This window comes from Leucoraja erinacea, chromosome 13 (assembly GCF_028641065.1).
Source record: "Leucoraja erinacea ecotype New England chromosome 13, Leri_hhj_1, whole genome shotgun sequence".
Lineage (NCBI taxonomy): Eukaryota > Metazoa > Chordata > Chondrichthyes > Rajiformes > Rajidae > Leucoraja > Leucoraja erinaceus.
The window spans coordinates 42,907,445-42,930,730 of NC_073389.1; the positions used below are offsets into that span (position 1 = coordinate 42,907,445).

General features: G+C 41.8%; 1 protein-coding gene across 1 annotated transcript; it reads right to left on the minus strand.

Annotated features, from left to right (window-relative positions):
• Positions 1-6,083: 6,083 nt before the first annotated feature.
• On the minus strand, positions 6,084-19,551 carry cpox (coproporphyrinogen oxidase). Its single transcript, XM_055645062.1, has 7 exons — positions 18,881-19,551; positions 16,043-16,186; positions 14,717-14,827; positions 13,653-13,794; positions 10,423-10,641; positions 7,743-7,847; positions 6,084-7,046 (listed from the first exon to the last, which is right to left on the minus strand). Exons 1-7 carry the CDS (start codon positions 19,386-19,388, stop codon positions 6,959-6,961), a joined length of 1,317 nt encoding a protein of 438 aa, XP_055501037.1. The 5' UTR covers positions 19,389-19,551; the 3' UTR covers positions 6,084-6,958.
• Between the last annotated feature and the right edge of the window lie 3,735 nt (positions 19,552-23,286).

Here is a 23,286-nt window from a genome sequence, read left to right on the forward strand (position 1 = left end):
GATAAGGACATGGATATTTTAAAAAGACAGATTTGCTGGCTGCAACGAAAAAACCCCAATCCACAAACCTGTCTGGCCTGTGGACTTGGGCATCACACAAATATGCAAATGATGTGGACAGGAAAGGCTGAGACGGAGATAACGAGATTATCTTGGATACACAAAGGAAGGAACCAAGCCTCAGCAGACGGTGGTAAACAGGCCAGCCCAAGCTCAATCACCATCTTGGATGACCCATCCATCGAGACAATAGGAGCCCATCCAGGCGATGGGATAACGATCAGGCTGAGGGATCATGACATCAGCAAACCCCTTATCATCGGAAGCCTATTGTTCATGCCAGATCGAAATTGGGAATCATCAAAAGAACCCTTTTCATCCAGAGGACCACCTGGGGGGTTTCAAAGGAAGCTCAGGTATAAAAACAGGAGTCAAGCCAGAACTCCCTCTCTTTTTCTGCTCTGCTGGACGGCTCTAGAACCTAGGGGAATCCCTTTTGTTGTATTCTCTCTCTTGGAAACCGCTCGAGTGGAGTGGTGGCCGTTTGACCCTCCGACAAGGGAGAGAATAACTCGGGCAGTTGGACCACGAAGTGAAATAAAGGGAAACGCAAAGCCCCTACAGAGTGGAACACACAAACACATTGTTTCCTTCACCAGCCCGTGTGATTTGTTTGGGCAGCGCTTCCCCCCCCCCCCCCCCCCCCCCCCCCCCCCGCTTGCGCTGTCTAAAAAATTCCCACAGAGCAAAGCCAAGGTGATACAGACACACACCGCGATAAACCGGAAGGTTGGCGCTGTAAAATGACGGCTAAAGCACAGTGTACGGTAAGTCTAAAAGAAGGGGGGGGGGGGGAAGAAGGAGTGGAAACAACTTTTAAGAAGCCAGAGATACACGGCTGTGAATCTCGGCGAACATTTAACGTTACCGGTCAGTTATCCTCGGTTCTGATAACTACTGCTTTACCGTTTTTTTTCCCCAATGAGCCAATGGAATTCACCGGTTAGCACTGGCTACAACCTACGAGAATCTCCGAGAACCTTCGACCTCCTGACAACCCACTAGGACTTCCTGGCGACCCACCCACGGCTCGAGAATTCTCGCTATTCTCCATGGTGGCTTCATTCTAGCCGACGCTAATTCACGGCGACAATAATGAGGCCGTGACTAGTCCTTTGAGCCAGCACCGCCATTCATTGCTGATTGTCCCAAATCACTAACCCGTGCCTGCCTTCTCCCCATATCACTTGATTCCACTAGCCCCTAGAGCTCTATCTAACTCTCTCTTAAATCCATCCAGTGATTTGGCCTCCATTGCCCTCTGTGGCAGGGAATTTCACAAATTCACAACTGTCTGGGTGAAAAAGGTTTTTCTCATCTCAGTACTAAATGGCCTCCCCTTTATTCTAAGACTGTGGCCCCTGGTTCTGGACTCGCCCAACATTGGGACCATTTTTCCTGCATCTAGCTTGTCCAGTCCTTTTATAATTGTATATGTTTCTATAAGATGCCCCCTCATCCTTCTAAACTCCAGTGAATACCAGCCCAGTCTTTTCAATCTTTCCTCATATGACAGTCCTGCCATCCCAGGGATTAATCTCGTGAACCTACGCTGCACTGCCTCAATCACAAGGACGTTCTTCCTCAAATTAGGAGACCAAAACTGTACACAATACTCCAGATGTGGTCTTACCAGAGCCCCATACAACTGCAGAACAACCTCTTTACTCCTATACTGACATCTTCTTGTTATGAAGGCCAACATTCCATTAGCTTTCTTCACTGACTGCTGTATCTGCACGCCAACTTTCAGTGACTGGTGTACAAGGACACTGTAATTTTTACTGTGTAATTTTTAACGCAAAGGGAAAAATAGAAGGGGAAAGTTATGTAGCAACTCTGGAGAGAAGGAATGGATGATGTTTCGGGTCGAGACACATCTTCTGAGTTAGACAATAGACATTAGGTGCAGGAGTAGGCCATTTGGCCCTTCGAGCCAGCACCGCCATTCAATGAGATCATGGCTGATCATCCCCAATCAGTACCCCGTTCCTGCCTTCTCCCCATATCCCCAGACTCTTCAGGCCCTTCAGCCTGCCGTGTCCATGCCGACCAGCGATCCCCACACACTAACACAATCCTACACACACTAGGGACAATTTACAGCCAATAAGCCTACAAACCAGTACGTCTTTGAAGTGTGGGAAAAAAACGGAGCAGCCGGAGAAAACCCACGCAGGTCCCAGGGAAAACGTACAAATTCCGTACAGACATCACCCGTAGTCAGGAACTAACCCAGGTCTCTGGCGCTGTAAGGCAGCAACTTTACCGCTGCATGCCGATTTATTGTATTTTTTAATCTTGTGTTTCATTGTTCCATTGTCTACACAAGACAATTAAACATTCACGACTCTTGATGTTGGTAAATCGCTTCAGTGTTTCCTCTAGTCTTGGCATCATTTTAAAAATACTTCAAATAGTTTCTCCCCATATGGGCCTCTCCTCTCTCCATAGCCTTAAGGCTTACTTTCTGCACCATTTCCAGTACTTTAATCTGTGAACTAAACTTGTACTTTTAATGTTTTCTAGATCATTGCATATGAATAACTATTTGCATGCACTTAATTGTCGCAATACTGTAAAGCCTGATGGTACCGTTATACTTCTTAATAATACTCAAAAATTTGTTATAAATTCTCTGGTGTCTCCTTGCTTGTTCAAATAAATTTTATCACCTACACTATCATCAGAGCAAATCCAAAAGACAAATTTGAAAGGTAGGGTAGTAAAGATCTCAAAATAAAGAGGTGTGCATTAATGCAACTGTTTTCATAACCTCTAAATGTCCTTAACTAATTAAAAGCAGCATGGAAAGAGGGATATTCTGTAATACGTAATAGATGAAAGAATGGATTGACTCGGCTTTTATTCACTGGAATTTAGAAGGATGAGAGGATATCTTATAGAAACATAAAATTCTTAATGGATTGGACAGGCTAGATGCAGGAAAAATGTTCCTGATGTTGGGAGAGTCCAGAACCAGGAATCACAGTTTAAGAATAAGGAGTAGGCCATTTAGGACTGAGATGAGGAAAACCGTTTTCACCCAGAGAGTTGTGAATCTGTGGAATTCTCTGCCACAGAAAGAGCGGAGGCCAATTCACTGGATGTATTCAAGATAGAGCTTTTAGGGCTAGTGGAATCAAGAGATATGGGGAGTAAAGCAGGAACAGGGTACTGATTTTGGATGATCAGCCATGATCATATTGAATGGCCTATTTTCTATGTAATATACCAATGAGCAGATAATCTGATTTAATGGCATTGACTTAACATTAACATTTCCAGTGTAATGCAGGTAAAACTCCTCTGTTATTTTAGACATTGGTACAGAATCTTACACCTCCATCAATGAGGCCAGGTGGAGCTAACATATATACACCCCCTCCAATAATTAAATTCCTGTAGAATGGAATTGATTGGCATGCTCTAGCATGTGGGAGAAATTCATTTTAATTTGATGTACACAGTGGAAATCGTCAATCATCATTTGTTGTCACCTTTCTCAAGTTGAGTTTATGCACAAAGATGGTGCAGTAGATACAATGAAAATCTTGCTTGCAGCAGCATTGCACTTTATTTCTGCAAAAAAGTATTTGTTTTGATGGGAATGCAAATTGGTCAATGCTCTTTGTGATAAAACCACAAGCGTCTGTAAAACTACCTAACCTTCCTGTCCCCCACCAGTGTGAATGATGTATCATACTACAAAATATAGAAGGCACCGAGTTCAAGACATTACAATTGCACTCACTTTTAACTGGTGATAGGCAATGGACGTTCCCCATTTCTAATGGATTATTATTTATTTTACGCCTTGACAATCACTGATTAAAAGGATTGCTCATGGTATTCATACTAGAATTAGTATTGCTCCTCAGTTACACATTGCAACTTTTAAATATAACCTCAGGAAAAAAAAAAGTAACAGGCACCAAGAAAACATCACGTTTGCTTATTCGAGTTTCCGTATCAAAAATTCATCACGTCAAATTTAGAAATGCAATCAACTTTTTGATAGTGATTGTACTTTGTTTTTATATAAAGTGCAATGCTCACTTTCTGCCAGTAATTTGTGCTCAAAGTAAATATCCAGAGAATAATCCAATAAATACATTTGCAGTTGCATAATGAGTAAAATATGCTACACAAATGTCTGCTAAACATCTCTTCTCAATACCACATCTTAAAAAATAATAGCAAAGGGTAGCAGTCTGTGAACAATTCATTTGGGCTTATTTTATTTCTGAGTTTAGGTTGGGGAGAGCAGGCAGTTGTTGAGATCAATGCAACAACCAGACAAGAGGTACAGACGTCTGAAAATTCATACCTCCAGATTCAGGGACAGTTTCTTCCAAGCTGTTATCGGGCAACTGAACCATCCCATAACCAATTAGACAGCGGTCCTGACCTACCACATACCTCATTGGGGACCCTCGGACTATCTTTAATCGGGCTTTACTGGACTTTATCTTGCACTGAACATTATTCCCGTTACCTGAACTGTGGACTGCTTGATTGTAACCATGTACCATGTACCCTGTATAGCCTTTCTGCTGACTGGATAGCACATAACAAAAAAGCTTCTCACTGTACTTCAGTTCATGTGATAATAAATCATGGAGTAAGCTGCAAACCTGGCAAATTTTAAACGTTGGGTCTCATTTTAATCCTCTCAGTTGTTTGTTTCCAAAAGGAAACAGGTATCCAGCTGGACAACCTGAAGACATTTCTCAGGGCTGGAAAGGACACAATGTGCTGGATAACCAGGCAGGTCAGGCATCATCTCTAGACAATATGGAGACGTGATGTTTTAGGTAAGGACCACAAGACAGCTTGATATGTCACCTATCCATGTTCTCCAGAACTGCCTGGTTACTCCAGCATTCTGTGTCCTTTTGTGTATTAACCAGCATCTGCAGTTCTTTATTTCTACTCTCATGATGGGAAGCCTGCTGTGAATTTCAGGGTAACACTCTTAAGTCTCTGAGAATATTTTTGTTTACATAAAGAACAGCCTTGTGCTCACACAGATAAATCTACTTAGCAGTTCCCTGCACGATACATGGACTCAAGAAGGCTTGTGCTGGGAGAGATAAGGCAAAGTAAGATTTTATTCACCATATTTTCAACTTGATTGTTAATCCCAAAGATATAATGAAAACCGACAGGTCGGGTCGGGTCGGGGCGGGGCGGGGGGGGGGGGGGGGGGGGGGGGGGGGGGGGGGATGGATAGAGGGAAGATATCTCCACTTGTTAGGAACTCTAGGGGACTTGATGGGACTAGCAAGGACAATATATCCTTACCTCAACTCCAGACACATTGGGTGTAAGAAAGGACTGCAGATGCTGGTTTACACCGAAGAAAGACAAAATGCTGGAGTAACTCAGCAGGTCGGGCAGCATCTCTGGAGAAAAGGAATAGGTGATGTTTCGAGTCAAGAGCTTTCATCAGACTCAGATCTGGTGAAGGGTCTGGATCCACACATCATCTTTTCCTTTCTGCAGAGATGCTGCCTGACCCGCTGGGTTACTCCAGCATTTTGTCTCTTTCTCCAGACACATCCACGTGGTTGACTTTTAACATAGACCTTGGACAAGTAGGAATGGATAATAAATGCAAGCATTATTAACATTTACAGCTTGAACAAATAAAAACAAACCTTTCTTTAAATTCAAGTTATCCATGAATAGAATTAACCAAAATGCAAAATACATTTGCATTTAATATTATTTGTAATAAATAAAGACATTAATTCTGATTTATAAATTTTCACCCAAGTTGGAGCCATCTACTTATATAATGAAAAATGACAAACCAGATTTCTTCAAATTAAATACCTTGGAAAATCTGAATAAAATGTTCATTACCTATAATCAGCAGCAGAAAAAAATAACGACAAACCATAAGAAAGCAAGTGACCTAGAGCACATGCAGTGGCCAACAGTTTAAGTCTTGAAACTGATTAAAAGATTTATTTTACAAGGCCCATGAAATCATGAAAGACAGTCTGTAGAAAATCATAGTGACTGTTTATTACATTTTGTGAGTAATGCACAAATATCAAATTATCATATATTATCTTTTTATTGAAACAATTAATATTTTAATGCATATACTACTTAAAAATCCCAACACCAGAAAGAAATAAAGTGTTCTGAAAAGTCATTGAAATTTAAAAAATAGGCACATGGGGGAAAAAAAAAATTTGTAAACAATCTTATTTCAAATTATTCATTGTATCCAGCCCACCCCCCATGATGACAATTTCTCCTTTCATTAATCAAAGTATAAGAAGCTGAATCTTTACTCTATATTGGAAACAATCATTGTTGCACTTTGATTTTTCTAAATGTTTGTAAGTATAAACAGGTTCAACTTTGGAAAAATATTATAAATATATCAAGACATCCTTTGATAAATGCATTTTTCCATTGCATTAATTTTTTCATTTATTCCCATTATACTAAACTCAACTACTAATATAAAAAAATGCACAAGACTTACAATACATGCAGCAAATCTGAAAAGACTGCACATTTTAAATTAAGGCAAAATATACACTTTGCTTAGAGATATGGCTCGTGTCCCAAAGACATTGACATTTTGACATCAGTATCTACTGAAACAATTTTTTCCCTCTATTTCCATTCACCTCAGTGCTGAGATGGAGAGTTTAGAATTTAAAAAGACAACATATACAAAGTGTACGTGAACAGTGTTTAAAAAGGATTCAATTTTTCCACAAGAAATTGCAGCACGTTTTCTTAGGATGGAAAATGGTAATAGCCATTGTGTTAAAAATTATGTTACACGCGTTTAGGTTTTACAAAACAGTGCAGTAAAAGATGGACAAGTTTGGACTTCAGTGCTCACATTCAGTCTTGTTGATTCACATTAACGGGCCCAGTCTTTGGGGGTTTTTAATACCTCAAGTATTTCCGCCTCCCTGGTGCCTTTGGCAGGATTATGCATATATTCCCATCTGCAGGACAAAAAAAAACAAGTATAGAATATGAATGAACTGCAGACTTGATGTCTGTCTCCACTTTTCAAAATAACCAGGTGACCTTTAATGAAATCGGCATAGCTTTGTGTCTATCCATGTACCAGCGGCTTTGACACCCCATATCTGCTAAAACACTACTTTATCTTGTGAGAAAAATCACTGTTAATGTGAGATTTCAAAATTATCAGTGAAATGAAGGAAATTATAACTGCAGGAATCCAATTTGGATGGGATAAATTCAATGTCACATAAATTATTTTAGTATCTTCACCATAGTTGGGGAGCACGGGTAAATGAAAAGATAAAGAACAAATGAGAAGTATTACCAAAAAAGGTAGTGATTTGTTAATTTTTGCACAAATTTCAACTATTTAATGATATACATTTTGGGAATTCTCAGATTATAAGCATTAAAAGTAAACATGATAAAATGAGTATGAAATCTACAGCAGGGTAAAACTAATGCAGTTGGTAGAGGTTTTGTGCAATTCAAAATAATTAAGCTTCAAGAATTTTAAAGTGTCATTTTAATTAGCAAGCACCAATGCAACTATACACAATCCATCACCATGAACTCAGTGTTTCTAAATGATGAGAGTATGTCAGCGTTTAATGCGAGATGGTTAATGGGCAAAGCTGATGAGACTGTCAATATTTGTAATGAGCCCTTACCTAGCTGTCAGGGGAAGAGACATCAGGATGCTTTCTATCCTGGATCCTGGAGTTGCAAGACCAAACTTTGTTCCTCTGTCATAAATTAGGTTGAACTCTACATATCTAAAAGAGATAAGAGATTTTTTTAAATGACAATAGTTAGGAAAACAAGGCACACTCTGGCAATATTAGAATACAGCCGAACACTAAGATCGTGTCACAAAGTGCTCGAGTAACTCAGCGGCAGCATCTCAGGAAGACATGGATAGGTAACACTTCCTCGGGTTTCTGACCCGAAATGCCACCTATCCATGTTCTCCAGAGATGTTGCCTGACCCGCTGAGTTATTCCAACAAATTGTGCCCTTTGTTGTAAACCAGCATTGGTTCATTGTTTCTACAAAGATTATGTTAGTTTTCTGCATTAAATTTGATTGCAAGGTAATGGACTAAAGTCTAGAAAAATGCCAGAGTTAAAAAAACATTTGAATATCATATAATTTTGCAACAATTTTTATCATTCCGAAGCGCCTTCAGGGCTGTGGGAAGAGGATACAACTATTCTTTCTTCATTAAAGACATTGGTTCAAAATTATTGTTCTCTCCAAATGAAGACCAAACATACAATGCCACCTACTGGATCTATTTTGCATAGTTCCACTCAGGGAACTATGTTACAAAAGTTTTCTGGAATCAAACAATGGGCTAGTTACTATATCATTTTTCCCACAGAATTTCCTTTGCTTGGCATCCGTACTCTTCCTCCTCATCCTTGTCCTCCATGAGGCAGGGCTCAAATGAATCAGCACTGGAAAGCTATCTAGAACCTTTTTGTGCACATCTAAAGCTATCTTCACCTTCAACCTCATGCAATCCTTTAAATTTACCGTAACAAATTTAAAATGTTCAAATATTTTGCATACTGGCAGTGAAGGTGGTTAGTAATAATAACTTGTGCAAATTAGACCTAGTCATCTCAGTGTCCAACTCATTTGGTTTTATACTAGCCCATGAAGAAATAAACTAAACTTTGCTTGAAAAAAGAGCGAACTCTTGTATTAACTACATATAAGAAATGTAATGAAACTTGTTTTTCTTTTAACATTTGATGCATTTCAAATTCCCTCTATGGTTTAAGTAGGTGGCTGCTGCTGTTTATTTGAAGGGCCAGCGATGCTTTGACAACTCCCTGAGTTGTGGGAGATAGCAGATATTATCAATACCTAGAAATGGAAAGCTCGGACAAACTGAAATTATTTTCTTGGAAATGGAAAAATATTTCTGCAGGCTTCCAATCTGCTTCAGGTCAGATACAAAACCTACGCATAACACAAGATATAGAAGAGTAGAGTAGGCCATCTGGACCTTCAAGCCTGTTCTGCCATTCATCACAGCCATAGCTGATCTCTTATCTTAGCACGATAGCCCTGCACTTTCCCATTATCCCTCAATTCTCTTCAAATCCAGAAATGTTATTAATTGCTGTTTTGAACAAATTCATTGAATGAGCTTTTGAAATTCTCCAGCTTGGAGAACTGTAAAAGGTTTCCCATCCATCAAGTGAAGAAGTAATTTCTCCTCATCTCAGTCCTAAAATTGTCTCTCACTTTTCTAATACCAGACACCGTGATTTCTGGTTAATGAGTCCACAGCCAGGGAAATAGCATTTCAACATTTTCAGTCAAGGAGGCGACAAGTTTACTGAGTTCAGCTACACTGCAAATAGTGTGCCTCATGCTTCATCCTGAGGGCTTTGCACTTCTGGTGGAGAAGACACTAATAGTCAAATAAGGTGACACCTGCAATACCGACAGATTAGATCATGGTCAGACAGTCTGCATCACTCACTCAGGTACACAAAACAGAGAAGTAAAAATATGTTAGCATTTTCTAAGTAGTGAGAGAATGGGAAAAGTTGATGTTCCAAATGACTTGGGTGTTCCTATATCAAATCAATGAGAGTTAGCAGGCAGATGCAGCACGCATCAAGGTGGGCAAACATTAAATTTAGTTTTTTTGCTGTATTTTGTCATTGCCCTAGTTTGCATGGATTGCCTCCCAATCTTCTGATTTCTTCCTACATTACAAAAACATGTCGGTAGGTTACTTTTCTGCCGTAAATTGTCCCTCAGCACAAGGTAATGGCAGTTGGATCAAGGCTGAAGAAACCCAGAGTGTGTTACTTTGCCAATGTACCAGGACTGAACAATGTAATTCCTACAATTGAAATCACAGAAAGATGATGGGCATGTGATGCAGAATAGTTTACACCAATTAAGAATAATGGGACTGATGGGAATGTTCCGTGAGCTGACATATCAGATTACTACTATATTCAATGGAACTGTGGATGGCGATTTATCTGCATCTATTTAACAAATGTGCCTTCTGAACTTCTAGTGGTTAAAATAAAAGCAAATGTTTCCCCTAACTAAAAACCCTTCAATGAGTCATTATATTGGACCATTGGCATGAATCAGCTTATTACTGAGAAAAAGTTCCTTGCAAAAAGATGACAGCAACTGCTGGCAAAGAATTGAAGATTGTTCTGAAGACAACTCATTTCCAATAACCTTTATTGCTGATGCGCTATTTAGTTTGGTAGTTCTCTGTAGTTGTGACACTCAAGACTGTTTGATGTTTTATCAAATAATCAGGTTCGACAAGATACTTTCCATCAAGGATTTCACTCAACCTACCTGCCTCTTCGGAGCTGCTGCCATGCTTTTTGCTCTGGTGTAAAAGAGTCATGGACGTGCTTCTTCACAATGGGAACATAGCATGGAACCACTGCCTGGGCACAGCTGCGCACAAATTTGAAGAGCTCTTCCGCGGAGGGTGTATCCAAGTCATCAAAGAATATACCGCCCACTCCTCTCCGCTCTCCACGATGCTTAATGACAAAATAATTGTCGCACCTTCATGTGGAAAAGTGGGAAGGTGGCAGTTACATATTAATAAACATTCCCAATTCCTTCTTCTCCCACTTGTTTAATAACCATGTTTTGACTATGGTGGTGCACATACTAATGTACACATTGACATGATTACGAATGTAATTTGTACTTTAGGGCCAGAATTGGAGGAACATTAATTTGAAGGTTAGAGCTGGCAAAGATTATAAACTTGAGAAGGATGCATTCACTTTTATTACAAGTGCAAAGAAAAACCATAAATAACTTCCATGTGGCAAGAGTTTGAAATTATTACCTACGGCAATGAATGATTAAGCATAAACCATCCTTTTGGATCTCTCTGTGGAGTTCTAAGTCTATAAAATTACTCCATGCTGGGATGCTACATTCATTATAAGAATTAAGACCAATTGATAATTAGTCCCCAATGCCAAATTACATGGACAGTGTGACCATTGCAGCTGCTAGAGTGATTAATAGTAGAGTAGTGCAGGGAGAGAAAGATTCCTTGCAGTACAACTCAGTGGCGATCACTTTTGTAAAAAACAAAAACCTCAAACTGTAAAAATATAATGAAAGCCTCCAGCAGCACTATCTTGTATAGGTGCTTGGATGCCAAGTATTACCACTCTGGTTAACCAGACAGGTATTTCAAACACTCTACTTCTTATACCTTGAAAATTACCACGCGGGTTTTCTCCGGTTTCTTCCCACATCCCAAAGACAAGCAGGTTTGTAGGATTATTGGCTTCGGTAAAATTGTCCCTAGTGTGTGAGATAGTGCTGGTGTACAGGATGATCGCCGGTTGGCGTGGACTCAGCGGGCTGAACAGCCTGTTTCTGCACTGTATCTCTAAGTTCTCTAAAGTCTAAAGGATGCATTCTCATGGTCAGACTCTCAGACATTAAATGTTTAAGCAAAAACTTATACCATCACCCGGGTATTATTACTACCAATCCATACATTGGCTAGCAAGGATGCTAGAAAATGGTAGGTCAAAGACATTATGAAACTGCTAACATCTTCCATGCGGTTGAACATCAAATTCAGTCTTTGAAGCAAACAATTGGATGCACAGCGGAGCATACAGCGAGCTTTGTACAATTAATCTTGAGTGAAGCATCAACTTTAAACAGTGACCCACCCACTACTAACTGCTAAGTAAGTGATAAGCACTGACATTCATGACCTTTTGTTTGCCCCTGATTATGGCATCCTCGTCCAAAGTCACTGTGATCTGCCTTCAAGAACAAAATTCATGCGTAATCTTACAAATATGTTTGGTCATTTATCTGTTATGACTCTTATCAATGTGAATAGGTCGCAGTACTTGCGACATGAAGGTTACTCTAAATCTCCCCAGTGGTCTGCACACGTAGCTTTAAACATCAGGCATATTCAGGCAAAGAGAGCAAACTTTCAATGTGCAAATGTGCTGTTAAGCAGTGAATTTAAGTTGATCCAAACCATATTGTCCCATTTCTCCACTCGCTGCATTATATCACAGCGAAACTCGGTATCGCAACACATAGAACAGAAGGTTCTATTTACGTGGAAAATGTACTAGAAAATAAATTAGAGCTTGTCTATTTTACTGTATATTAAATGCTAACAGTGAGACATCCTAACTAATCTACAACCATCTCATTAACATTTAAGATAACCTGACAACTAGTTACAGAACTTTTTGCACCTCTCAAAAGGTCCCAAATGGTGTGAAGAACGATGCTTTGTTGTAATAATTTGTGAATTATGGCAGTCTAGTGCAGAAAAGCACTGCACAGGAACAGGCCATTCAGTCCACAATGTCTGTGCCGAACATGATGCCAAGCTAAACTAATTTCACTTGCCTGCACCTGAACCATGTCCCTTATTCCCTACTTATCTATATACAAATGTACAAGCCTCGTAAACGCCGCTATTGTATCTGACCTCTGGCAGCATGTTCCCAGTGTTGTTTGTGTGTGTGAGTGAGATCACATCTACTCGGAAAAACAACGCGCATACGGGAAATTTTTTACATATTCCTGTAGAGTTTTATCCCGTGGAGTCCAAAATTGTTTTGTCTGAAAAATTAACGCTTTATTTCTCGAGTCATTTATGAAAATGTTCACATATCTGAAATGTCTTTGAAAATAGAAACCCAGCGGCTTTGGCTGATGACGCCACAATGGCTCTGCGTACTGCATGTGCCCCCCCGAGTGACGCCCCCCCCGCAAGCTGCTGACTCCTCCCCCAACGAGCTGCCCCCCCCACGAGCTGCCACCCCCCCCCACGAGCTGCCAGCCCCCCTCCTCTCCTCTCTCCCCCCTCCGCTTTCTCCATCCTCTCTCTCTCCTACCCTCCCTGCTTCTCCTCCTCCATTCCCCTCCTCTCTTTCCCTCTCTGTCTCTGCCCCTCTCTCTGTTCCTGCCCCCTCTCTTTTAACCCCCCCCCCCCCCCCCCTCTCTAGATGCACCTGCGAGTTGGAGGCTATGCATCAGTGGATAGGGTGGGTATGGGGTAAAAGGAGTGAATTCATAATATTAATATGATATCAATGGGCGTGATGTGTGTGTGTGTGTGTGTGTGTGTGTGTGTGTGTGTGTGTGTGTGTGTGTGTGTGTGTGTGTGTGTGTGTGTGTGTGTGTGTGTGTGTGTGTGTGTGTGTGTGTGTGTGTGGGGGGGGGGCAGGAAGATAGTTAGTGTGTGTGTGTGGTGGTTAGTGTTCAAGTGAGTTTATTGTCATGTGTCCCTGATAGGACAATGAAATTCTTGCTTTGCATCAGCATTAGTTTTTCCCCTTCTGTTATCTGTGAATTCCATTTCCCTCCACCTCCTGTTTGCTTTTATTCAATGCAGGCAAATATTAACATACAATGAGGATTCTCCCAAACAAGCAAGTATTGCCCACCCAGTATTGCATGCAGCTGAAGCTCCGGTTGGGTAATCATTAAAACAAGCGTACAACAACTTTGCTCAAGCATTTGTGGCAATTTTGCAGTAAATATGTCAAATTATCCATTTTACTCACCATTTTTTAAAAGCTGGATAATAACTTCGATCATGTTTATCACAGGCCTCCTTGAGAGTTTTGTGAAAATGAACTGCATCATCTTTATTTAGGTACGTAGGCGTCAGATCTGTCCCACCACCAAACCACCATGTCTTTTGACCTTGCAGACAAAAATTAGCAAACTTAATGGGTAGCCTAACAGCAACATTTACTTTGCACTTACAGGAACATTCAATTTATAGAATAAGAGTAATTGTTTTTTTAAATAGCACTTCATACCCCACGAGTGAAAACTGAAGAGTCTCTACATGCCGTAACAAGCGAATATTAAAGATTGATCACAAACACCAGGTTAATGTGGCATCAACAGTCTTTCTCTGCTATAATGTGTGTCTTGATAACATAAATTAGATATAACGTGATTAATAAATTAGGGAGCAATTTCTACCATGGCAATTTTAACCAATGTCTAGAAAATTACTCAAAAACAACTTTAGGAATTGTCAAACAGAAATCAAGTTTCAGGAAAAAAGTTGTTTCCATGTAACCTCCCCCCCCGATAATCAGATACCATTGACTCTTAAGAACATTGTCTGTCAATTTCACAGCAGATGGCCAGTGAAAAGCAATCAATTATTTTGACACTCGTGCAACAAAATTCTATTAAACAATGCAACATTCAGTCTTTAGTATTTTTAACTTTCAGTAACAAAAATACTTACACCTTCTAAAAGTAACCCAAGGTGAAATATTATCAGACACAATATCACTGCACACATTGATTAATAGAACTATACAGAACAGAAGAAGGATCTTCAGCTCAACTTCTCCATGCCAACCAAGGTGCTTAACCAAGCTAGTTCCATTTGCTTGCACCTGGCCCGTATCCCGCCAAATCCTACCTATCCACGTACCCGTCTAATTGCCTTCTAACATTGCCCCTTAAGAAACCTCAATCATATTGGTGAGATACAATTACTTATGCACAGACCATGCTGACTACTCCTAATCAGCCCTTCCTTTCCAAATGCAATAAATTAGCTATCTACCATTAAACACATAGAACATTTTAAAGTAGTTACCATCTCCTTCTTCAATTTCAAAATATCGATAGTTGAAATGAATGGTTGGAATGTGAGGATTCTTGGCATGGATCACAGAACTCACTCCCATGGCACAAAATGGCAACTTCCCTGCAAACCAAAGCAATACATGACAAAAGGTGACTAAGCTATATTCATGGTTTATTAAACGTTTACTTTTACACATTTATATCCTGAACCAAACCCAGAGCTTCTAAGCATAAAGAATTCCCTTTATTACAGATCCTCCTCAAATCAAACCAGCTTCAACAAACAAGAGGTGCACTACTCAGACACAGGACATCACCGTGACCGCAAATGGCAACTAAAATTGTTTGAAAGTGGATAACTGTAAATAGGCCTTGGACAGCAGTGGTGCAGCTGGTAGACCTGCTGCCTCAGAGGGCCAGATCCTGACATTGGATGCTGCACGTATAGAGTTTGCACGTTCTCCAGGTGCATCCCAAAATATGTAGGTTTCTAGGTGAATTGACCTCTGTAAATTGCCCCTAGTGTAATAGGGGTGTTGATGAGAAAGTGAGATAACATAAAACTGGCGTGAAAGGGTGGTTGATGGTCAGCGTGGACACAGTGGGCTGAAGGGTTGTATCTCTAATCTAAACTAAAATCAAAATCTGGTAAAAAGGGATCACATGCAGGTCGATGCTACAAATCAAAATTCATGTTGTTGTATTCTACAGATAATACAAGTGAATGTGATCATCTGATAAGCTCATTGCTAAAATTGAAAAGTGTCATAAAACTACTTTTGACAACAGCAAAATGCACAAACAGAATAAATCAGGCAGCTTCTGTCAAAAATGTGACATTTTTGTTTCAGGTCAGAATCATCAGAATTGGTTGCAGGAAATGAAACTGCATTAATGTGCAGAGAAAGTGTCCCTTTCCACACATATCCCTCCCCTGGTTTTATATTTCAGTCCTCTTCTTCCTTTATCCGACACGCTTTTGTCTTATTTTTATCTCCAGCTATTCTCACTTACTCGACTCATCTGCCACCTGCTCCCTCTCCTCACCAGTATCCATCTATCACATCAGGCACAGCCCCAACCCTACCTCCCTTTTCCAGCTTTTGCCCCCCACCCCCCTTCCTCCTCCCCTCTCCAACACCCTCACCCTCCCACTTCCTATGCCATCAGTCTGAAGGGTCCCAAATCCAAAAAGGCATCTGTCAGGAACCTAGGAGTATATTTGGAGAATTAGGAATGGAAGTAGTAAAGGCAGAGGCAGCAAATAAACTGTTGTGCTACCCAAATAGCTTTTGAGGTACAATCACAATTTCATATCCCAGGATTGCTCCTTTACCATCTTTTGACTTCAATGTTTTTCCTCTGCTCCTCATCTGTTTTGCAGCATCTTCGGAAAGATTTCCAAATACCACAGAAACATTGACACCAGCTTTCTCGAAGACTTTCCCATCTTGAAGCACGCAGCTAATACCACCACCACCTGCAATTATAAACAAGCCCCAAAGTAATACTTCGAAAGAAAATTAATTCTATCGCCATAGTCATGTTACATAAAATACTTGCATTGGGCATTCACTTAATCATTAGATTCACATTTTTGTTTGCTTTAAGTTGTGGATAGCAACGTACAGGTAACGCTTTCTACAATTGTGCTTCACCATAATTGAGATTAAGAACTGATCTTCGCCTTTATTACGAGGGAACTATAATATAGAGAGGACATTTTGCTTCAATGATATCAAGCACCAAACCAGGCCACGTCTAGAACATAGTGGAGAGTTTTGAGCACTATATTCTTAGAAAGGATACATCATATTGTAAGAAGTGCAATATTGAAAGGATATGCTATATTGCAAGGTGCAATATCAAATTTCCCATAGCTTAAAAATGTGAAATTCAGACAGGACAAATGGTTATAGGGTTCCTTCATTCTGTCGTATAGCACCAAAATTATGTTTATTGAGGCAGCAAAGTGCTGGAAATACTCAGCAAGTCAGGTTAAACCAGAGGTTACACAGAAAAGCTGGAGAAACTCAGCGGGTGCAGCAGCATCTATGGAGCGAAGGAAATAGGCAACGTTTCGGGCCGAAACCCTTCTTCAGACTGGTTAAACCAGAGGGTAGAGAAAAGGAAATTAATGCTGCTCAGCTCGAAGATTTATTGTCAGCAATGAGTTACTAAACAACAAAACTTGGCTGTAACAGATGGAGTTAATAAATTCACCCACGAAGTTCTACTGTCCTGCTACATGGACTCACGAATGATGATGAACAATTAAACAGCTAATGTGAGGAGACGGTTACATGAACATCCTTATGGGCCTATCCCACTTACGCAACTTTTTCGGCGATTGCCAGTGTCTGTCATAGGTCGTTGCAGGTCAGCGAAAATTTTCAACATGTTGAAAATCCTGTGGCGGCCAGAAAGACGCTACGATTCTTTGGGCGACTGAGGAGACTACTCACGACCATACAGGTGACAGCCCGGCCACATGTCGCGGGGCGAAGCCTGTATGGTCGTGTGTAGTCATGCAAATAGTCGTACCTTGTTCTGGTACTAGTTTAAATATACAGAGCGGAAACAGGCCCTTCGGCACACCGGGTCCGTGCCGACCAATGATCCCCGCACATTAACACTATCCTACACCCACTAGGGACAATTTTTACTTTTACCAAACCAATTAACTTACAAACCTGTACGTCTTTGGAGTATGGGAAGAAACTGCTTATCTCAGAGAAAACCGGCGCAGGTTATGGGGAGAACGTACAAACTCCATACAGACAGCACTCGTAGTCGGGATCGAACCCGGGTCTCTGGCACTGCAACTCTACCGCTGCGCCACCGTGACTGCCCTGCGCCACTCTTTTATTCCAATGTTAATCCCCAGTTACATTAAACAATAAAGCATAGGAACAGAACTTGAACATTTGATCCTGCCCCATAAATCAGTATGATCATGTTTGATCATTCACCAACTTTAATTCGAGCATAAATATATTCAAGAAGGGGGATAGACACAAAATGCTGGAGTAACTCAGCAGGATAGGCAGCATTTCTAGAGAGAAGGAATGGGTGACGTTTCGGGTTGAGACCCTTCTTCAGACTAGTCAGGGAAGAGCGAAACGAGATGTAGACAGTGATATAAAGAGATATAGAACAAATGAATGAGAGATATGCAAAAAAGTCATGGTGATAAAGGAAACAGGCCGTTGTTAGCTGTTTACTAGGTGAAAACGGGAACCTGGTGCGACTTGGATGGGAGAGGGATGAAGGTTCAAGAAGGAAGATATATTGGAGAATTCCACAGGGCCCACCATCTATTAATTGAACAAATTTCTCCTGTTGTGGATTCCAAATGACATATCCCATATCCTGACAATGTGAACCTTACTGTTCCCCATCCATCATAAACATCCTCCCTACACCTGGCAAGTACCATTGAAATCTTATAGTTTTTGTGAGATCTCTGAACTTTCTCACAAACTTCTGTGACAATCAGACTACATAACTCAATCTCGCCACCCCATAAGAATGTCCAGTAAATATTTGTCGCACTCTCCCCACAACATGCACATCAGATAAGGAGACCAAAACTGCACGCGAAATGCCAGAGATCAAGGTTGAATATAGCCGCTGTAAAATATTCCTGTTCCTATACTAGTGGCACCATCCAACAAAAGTCGGCAAAATAATAATTCAAGAGTAGTTCAGTAACCCGACTATACTTTTGTATAAAGTAACCTGATGATTGCCTCTTCCACAGTCCAAGTCGAATTGAGTATGTGTGCAGGTACACAAAAATGCTGGAGAAACTCAGCGGGTGCAGCCACATCTATGGAGCGAAGGAAATAGGCAACGTTTCGGGACGAAACACATTTAACTTTTTTTTTTGTCTCGTTCTGTACTATGTTTACATATTCTGTTGAGCTGCAATAATCTCATTGTCCTATTTGGGACATATGACAATAAAACACTCTTGACTTGAAATTAACCAAACTATTCAAAATATCGGTTCTTGATAAAACACTGTGAGGGTTCGTCAACCCCAGGACAAAGTTTGTATGCTTCATCCACAATACTCTGATAGCATCATTGACACTGGTGTCCCTAACAACTTCCTCAACTGTACTCGACATGCATGGATATCAGCACGTAGACGTGTATTGGGAAATACCTTCTTCGCGTTGCCATCGGTCTACTTTGAATACCTGACTGTCTTCGACCTCAGCCAAGGCTTTGCAAACATCAGCCTGGATTTCCATGATCAGCAATTCCATCTTAGTCCTCATGTCATCCTTATTTTCCAGCAGTTTGTTGATATCGGTCACCGGATCCGACATGAAGTGATTGCATTTCTGTAATATTTCATCCAACGCGTGCTGCTGCTCTCGGTCAGACGGGCTCTTGGAAACCATCAGAGCTTGGTTACGTCTGAAGCCAAAGCCGGCTACCGTCACTCCAACCAGTGCAGCGGCGCCCACCAGGAGCCCCTTGTGAAAACCGCCGGCCCGCGCTGTCTTGCCCGAGAAGCAACGGGAAACGGCGGTGCTGCGTGGGGTGGGGATGGAGAGAGCGACGCCGGGCTGCGGGGCTCTGGCGGCGGAGAGAGCCTGAGCAGTGGCCGGGTTGCTGGTGCCCAGCACGGAGCGGCGCAGCGCGGTCAGAGCCAGGAGCCGCGACATGGCTGCAGAGCAGAGCAGAGCGCGAGACACCGCCCAGCGCCGGGTCCACGTTCCAATCGGGGATGTCAACTGTCAACTGTCAACCTGGACAATGTGCGCGCGCGACCCTGCAGCCCCGGGAGCAACAAATATCTCAAGCTGCAAGATCTTCGAGGAGGAGGGGGAAACACAGAGGAGGAAGGGGCGGGGGGGACGGGGGAGGGGGAGGGGGAGGGGGGGCGGGACGACACCGACCCGACCCGAGGAACAGCCGCTGTAGTTAGTTGGCCGAAGCACATTCTGGGATTTGTTGTCAAATAGGCAAACAGTCGCAGCCAAAGTTCCTAGAGGATCCTAAAGATGGGAGGGAAATGGGGGAACGGGTGGGAAACATTTACAATAAAATTAACTAAAATATGTGATGTGATAGATGAGTTATATCAAACACTGTTCCCTACAACACTGATTACACCAAAGATGATAGAGCGGAGTGCATACCGGAAGTCGCGTTTGCATAAACAAATGGCGGCCGTGACGTTCCGTTACGTACTACACGTCAGTCCATTGGATTTCGGAGGAGTGATTCCTCTAGTACCTTTGGTCGCAGCGATTGATCGTCCGACCGAAGTTTGGTTGGAGGATTCTAAATGATTGAATAAACCACAGTGCACCAAAGATGCAGTGCACTGCAAATATCCTATAGCAAGCAAGGTAGACCACTCCTAAATGCAAGCGGAACGTGGGCCTTTTTCCGTAACCTGACCAGACTCGCAGTGTAATCAACGTTGCGGGGGAACAGTTTGTGATAATAAATTATAATCTGTGTGAAACTTTTTTCACACCAGAGTGGTTCTCTGGAACTCTCTGCCACAGAGGGTAGTTGAGGCCAGTTCATTGGCTATATTTAAGAGGGAGTTAGATGTGGCCCTTGTGGCTAAGGGGATCAGGGGGTATGGAGAGAAGGCAGGTACGGGATACTGAGTTGGATGATCAGCCATGATCATATTAAATGGCGGTGCAGGCTCGAAGGGCCAAATGGCCTACTCCTGCACCAAATTTCTATGTTTCTATAATTCTGAAAATGAGGAGAAGATTTTTCCCAAATAACTTTGATTTTTACGAGGATGTTTCTGTAACCGGCTTCCGTCTCCGTACTAGTATCCTATGGGATCTTTGGTGCGGAGACGGAAGCTGGTTACAGAAATGGGCCCTAAAATTACCCATGAATCTGCCCATGACCGTACTACGTCCTTTTCGTCGAGTGATCTATCTTGCTTGCTATAGGATCTTTGGTGCACTGTGGTATAACTTTCGGTGTCACGGAATGCTAAAAATCTGGTCACAAAGTTTGAATTCTGTGAGACTGGTAGAAATCCAAAATTGCGGTGCCCAGCGGGTACATCGAACGATTGGGTGAGTTCCAGCAAAGCCGGGAAAAGTTCAGTGCGTACATTGAACGTTTAGAGATGCTTTTTGTGGCAAATAACATTACTGAAGTAGAAGCTTCTGATGCGGAATCAAGACGTATGAATGAAGCAACAAGCTAGGAAAAGAGCAATTTTCCTCATTGAAATGGGTCCCAATGTTTATGATACGGTAGAGAATTTGCTAGTGAACCAGAAGACAAAGAATGTGTCTGTGCAAGTCCAGTTGAATTGAGTTCATGTTAGCATGGAAGTTGGCACAGGAGCATCTGTGAGCGTGATTCCAGAATTTGTGTATCGGGAAAAGCTGAGTCAAATTCCTTTGGAAGCAAAGCGAATCGAGCTACGTGGTTACTCTGGAGAGAAGATTCCAGTGTTAGGATGCGTACAGGTACCAGTTAGGTATAAGGAGCAACAGGCAGAGTTGCCTCTCGTGGTTGTTAAGGACGATAAGCCTGGTTTGCTAGGTAGGAATTGGTTGCAGATTTAAAGCTCATCTGGGACGAGATATGCCTCGTTCGCGAAGAATTCAAGTGTCCGGAGGACGTAATCGAGCAACATCGGAAGGTGTTCAGCGACCAGGGCCGTATGTACTTAAGGACAAGGTTGAGAAAGAACTGAAAAGACTTGTAGCTGAGAACTTTATCAGTAAGGTAGAAAGTAGTGAATGGGCAACACCCATTGTAGTTGTACCTAAACCTGATGGTACTGTTAGACTTTGTGGGGATTATAAGGTAACCGTAAACCAGGTACTGGAAGGTAGCATACCAGATACCCTACCAACGGCAGAAGATTTAGCACCCTCACAGGCGGCCAAGTCCTCACAAAAATGGACTTGACAAATGCCCACTTGCAGTTAGGTGTAGATGACGAATCTAAATCCAAGCTGACTATCAACACGCATTAGGGATTGTTTCAGTTCAATAGGCTCCCATTTGGCATATCATCAGCCCCAGGGATTTTTCAAGGGGTGATGACACAAATTCTAGAGGGAATTGAAGGGGTGGTGTGTTACTTGGATGGCATCCTCATCTCAGCCCTGGACAGGCAAGATCAAGATCAAGATCAAGATACATTTAATTGTCATTTGGATCCCTTGAGGTCCAAACGAAATGCCGTTTCTGCAGCCATACATTACAAACACATAGACCCAAGACACAACATAATTTACATAAACATCCATCACATCGCTGTGATGGAAGGCCAAATAAACTTATCTCTCCACTGCACTCTCCCCCCCCCACGAGAGGCAGACACATGATGAAAGGTTGGCAGTAGTACTCAAACGCCTTGAAACACACAGTTTAAGAGTGAAGGCACAAAAGTGTGAGTTCTTTCAGAACTCGGTAGAGTACTTGGGTCATAAGATAGACAAGGATGGTCTACACCTCACCAAGGGTAAAGTTGATGTGATCAAGATCGCGCCCACTCCCAGAAACACCTTTGAGATCCGATCATTTTAAGAATTAGTGCATTATTATGGGAAGTTCGTGCCAAATTTGTCCACCTGTTTACATCCCTTGAACGAGCTCTTGAGAAAAAATGTACCACGGAAGTTGGCACGTGAATGTGACCAAGCCTTCGAGGCATGTAAAGCTCAGTTGGCAGAGAGTACAATACTGGTTCATTACGATGTCAATAAGCCAATGAAGTTCACATGTGATGCTTCACCATACGGTGTTGGTGCTTTGATCTCTCATGTGCTAGAAAATGGAGAGGAGAGGCCAATAGCATTTGTGTCTAGAACACTCAGTCAGTGCCAGTGAGAGAAATTATGCGTAAATAGAGCGAGAGACTCTTGCATTGATTTTTGGCTTTAGGAGGTTTCACAAATACTGAATGGTAGCCATCGACAGTGATCCTAAATCCAAAAGCACACATACCAACTCTGGCAGCAGCCAGAATGCAAAGGTGGGCATTGATATTGTGTGCATACCAGTATGATATTCAGTATGGTAAGGCAGCAGAGCACAGCACAGCAATGCTGATGCCATGTCTAGATTACCTTTGGAATTGGAGGTTACCCCAAACAGAGAGGACGTGTTTTATTTGCCTCATGTAGATGAGTTAACCATCACATCAGGGGACATTTGGAAGGCTACTCGCACTGACAGACTTTTGTCAAGAGTGCAGGAGTATGTTACAAATGGATGGCTATGCAAATTGCCGGATTCAGAAGCGGAACTGAAACCATTCTTTGTACGTAGGAATTAACTCTCAGTAGACCAAGGGTGTGTCATGTGGGGAGCGAGAGTTGTAATCCCTGAAAGATATGGAGTAAAATTGCTAGGAGATCTTCATGATCAGCATTTAGGAATGTGTTTAACAAAGAGTCTAGCTAGAAACTATCTATGGTGGCCTGGTCTAGATAAGGACACAGTACAAATGGTGAAAGAGTGTAGCACATGTCACTTTTCACACAGAGAGTGGTGAATCTCTGGAATTCTCTGCCACAGAGGTAGTTGAGGGCAGTTCATTGGCTATATTTAAGAGGG

What these genes read in the sequence shown, in the direction of transcription:
- cpox (XM_055645062.1), bottom strand. Translation starts at nt 19,388, where the DNA reads ATGTCGCGGCTCCTGGCTCTGACCGCGCTGCGCCGCTCCGTGCTGGGC. An exon ending in TGAAATTGAAGAAGGAGATG is followed by an intron (nt 13,795 to 14,716) that starts GTAACTACTTTA and finishes TTTGTCTGCAAG; the next exon opens with GTCAAAAGACATGGTGGTTT. An exon ending in TATCCAGCTTTTAAAAAATG is followed by an intron (nt 10,642 to 13,652) that starts GTGAGTAAAATG and finishes TTCCACATGAAG; the next exon opens with GTGCGACAATTATTTTGTCA.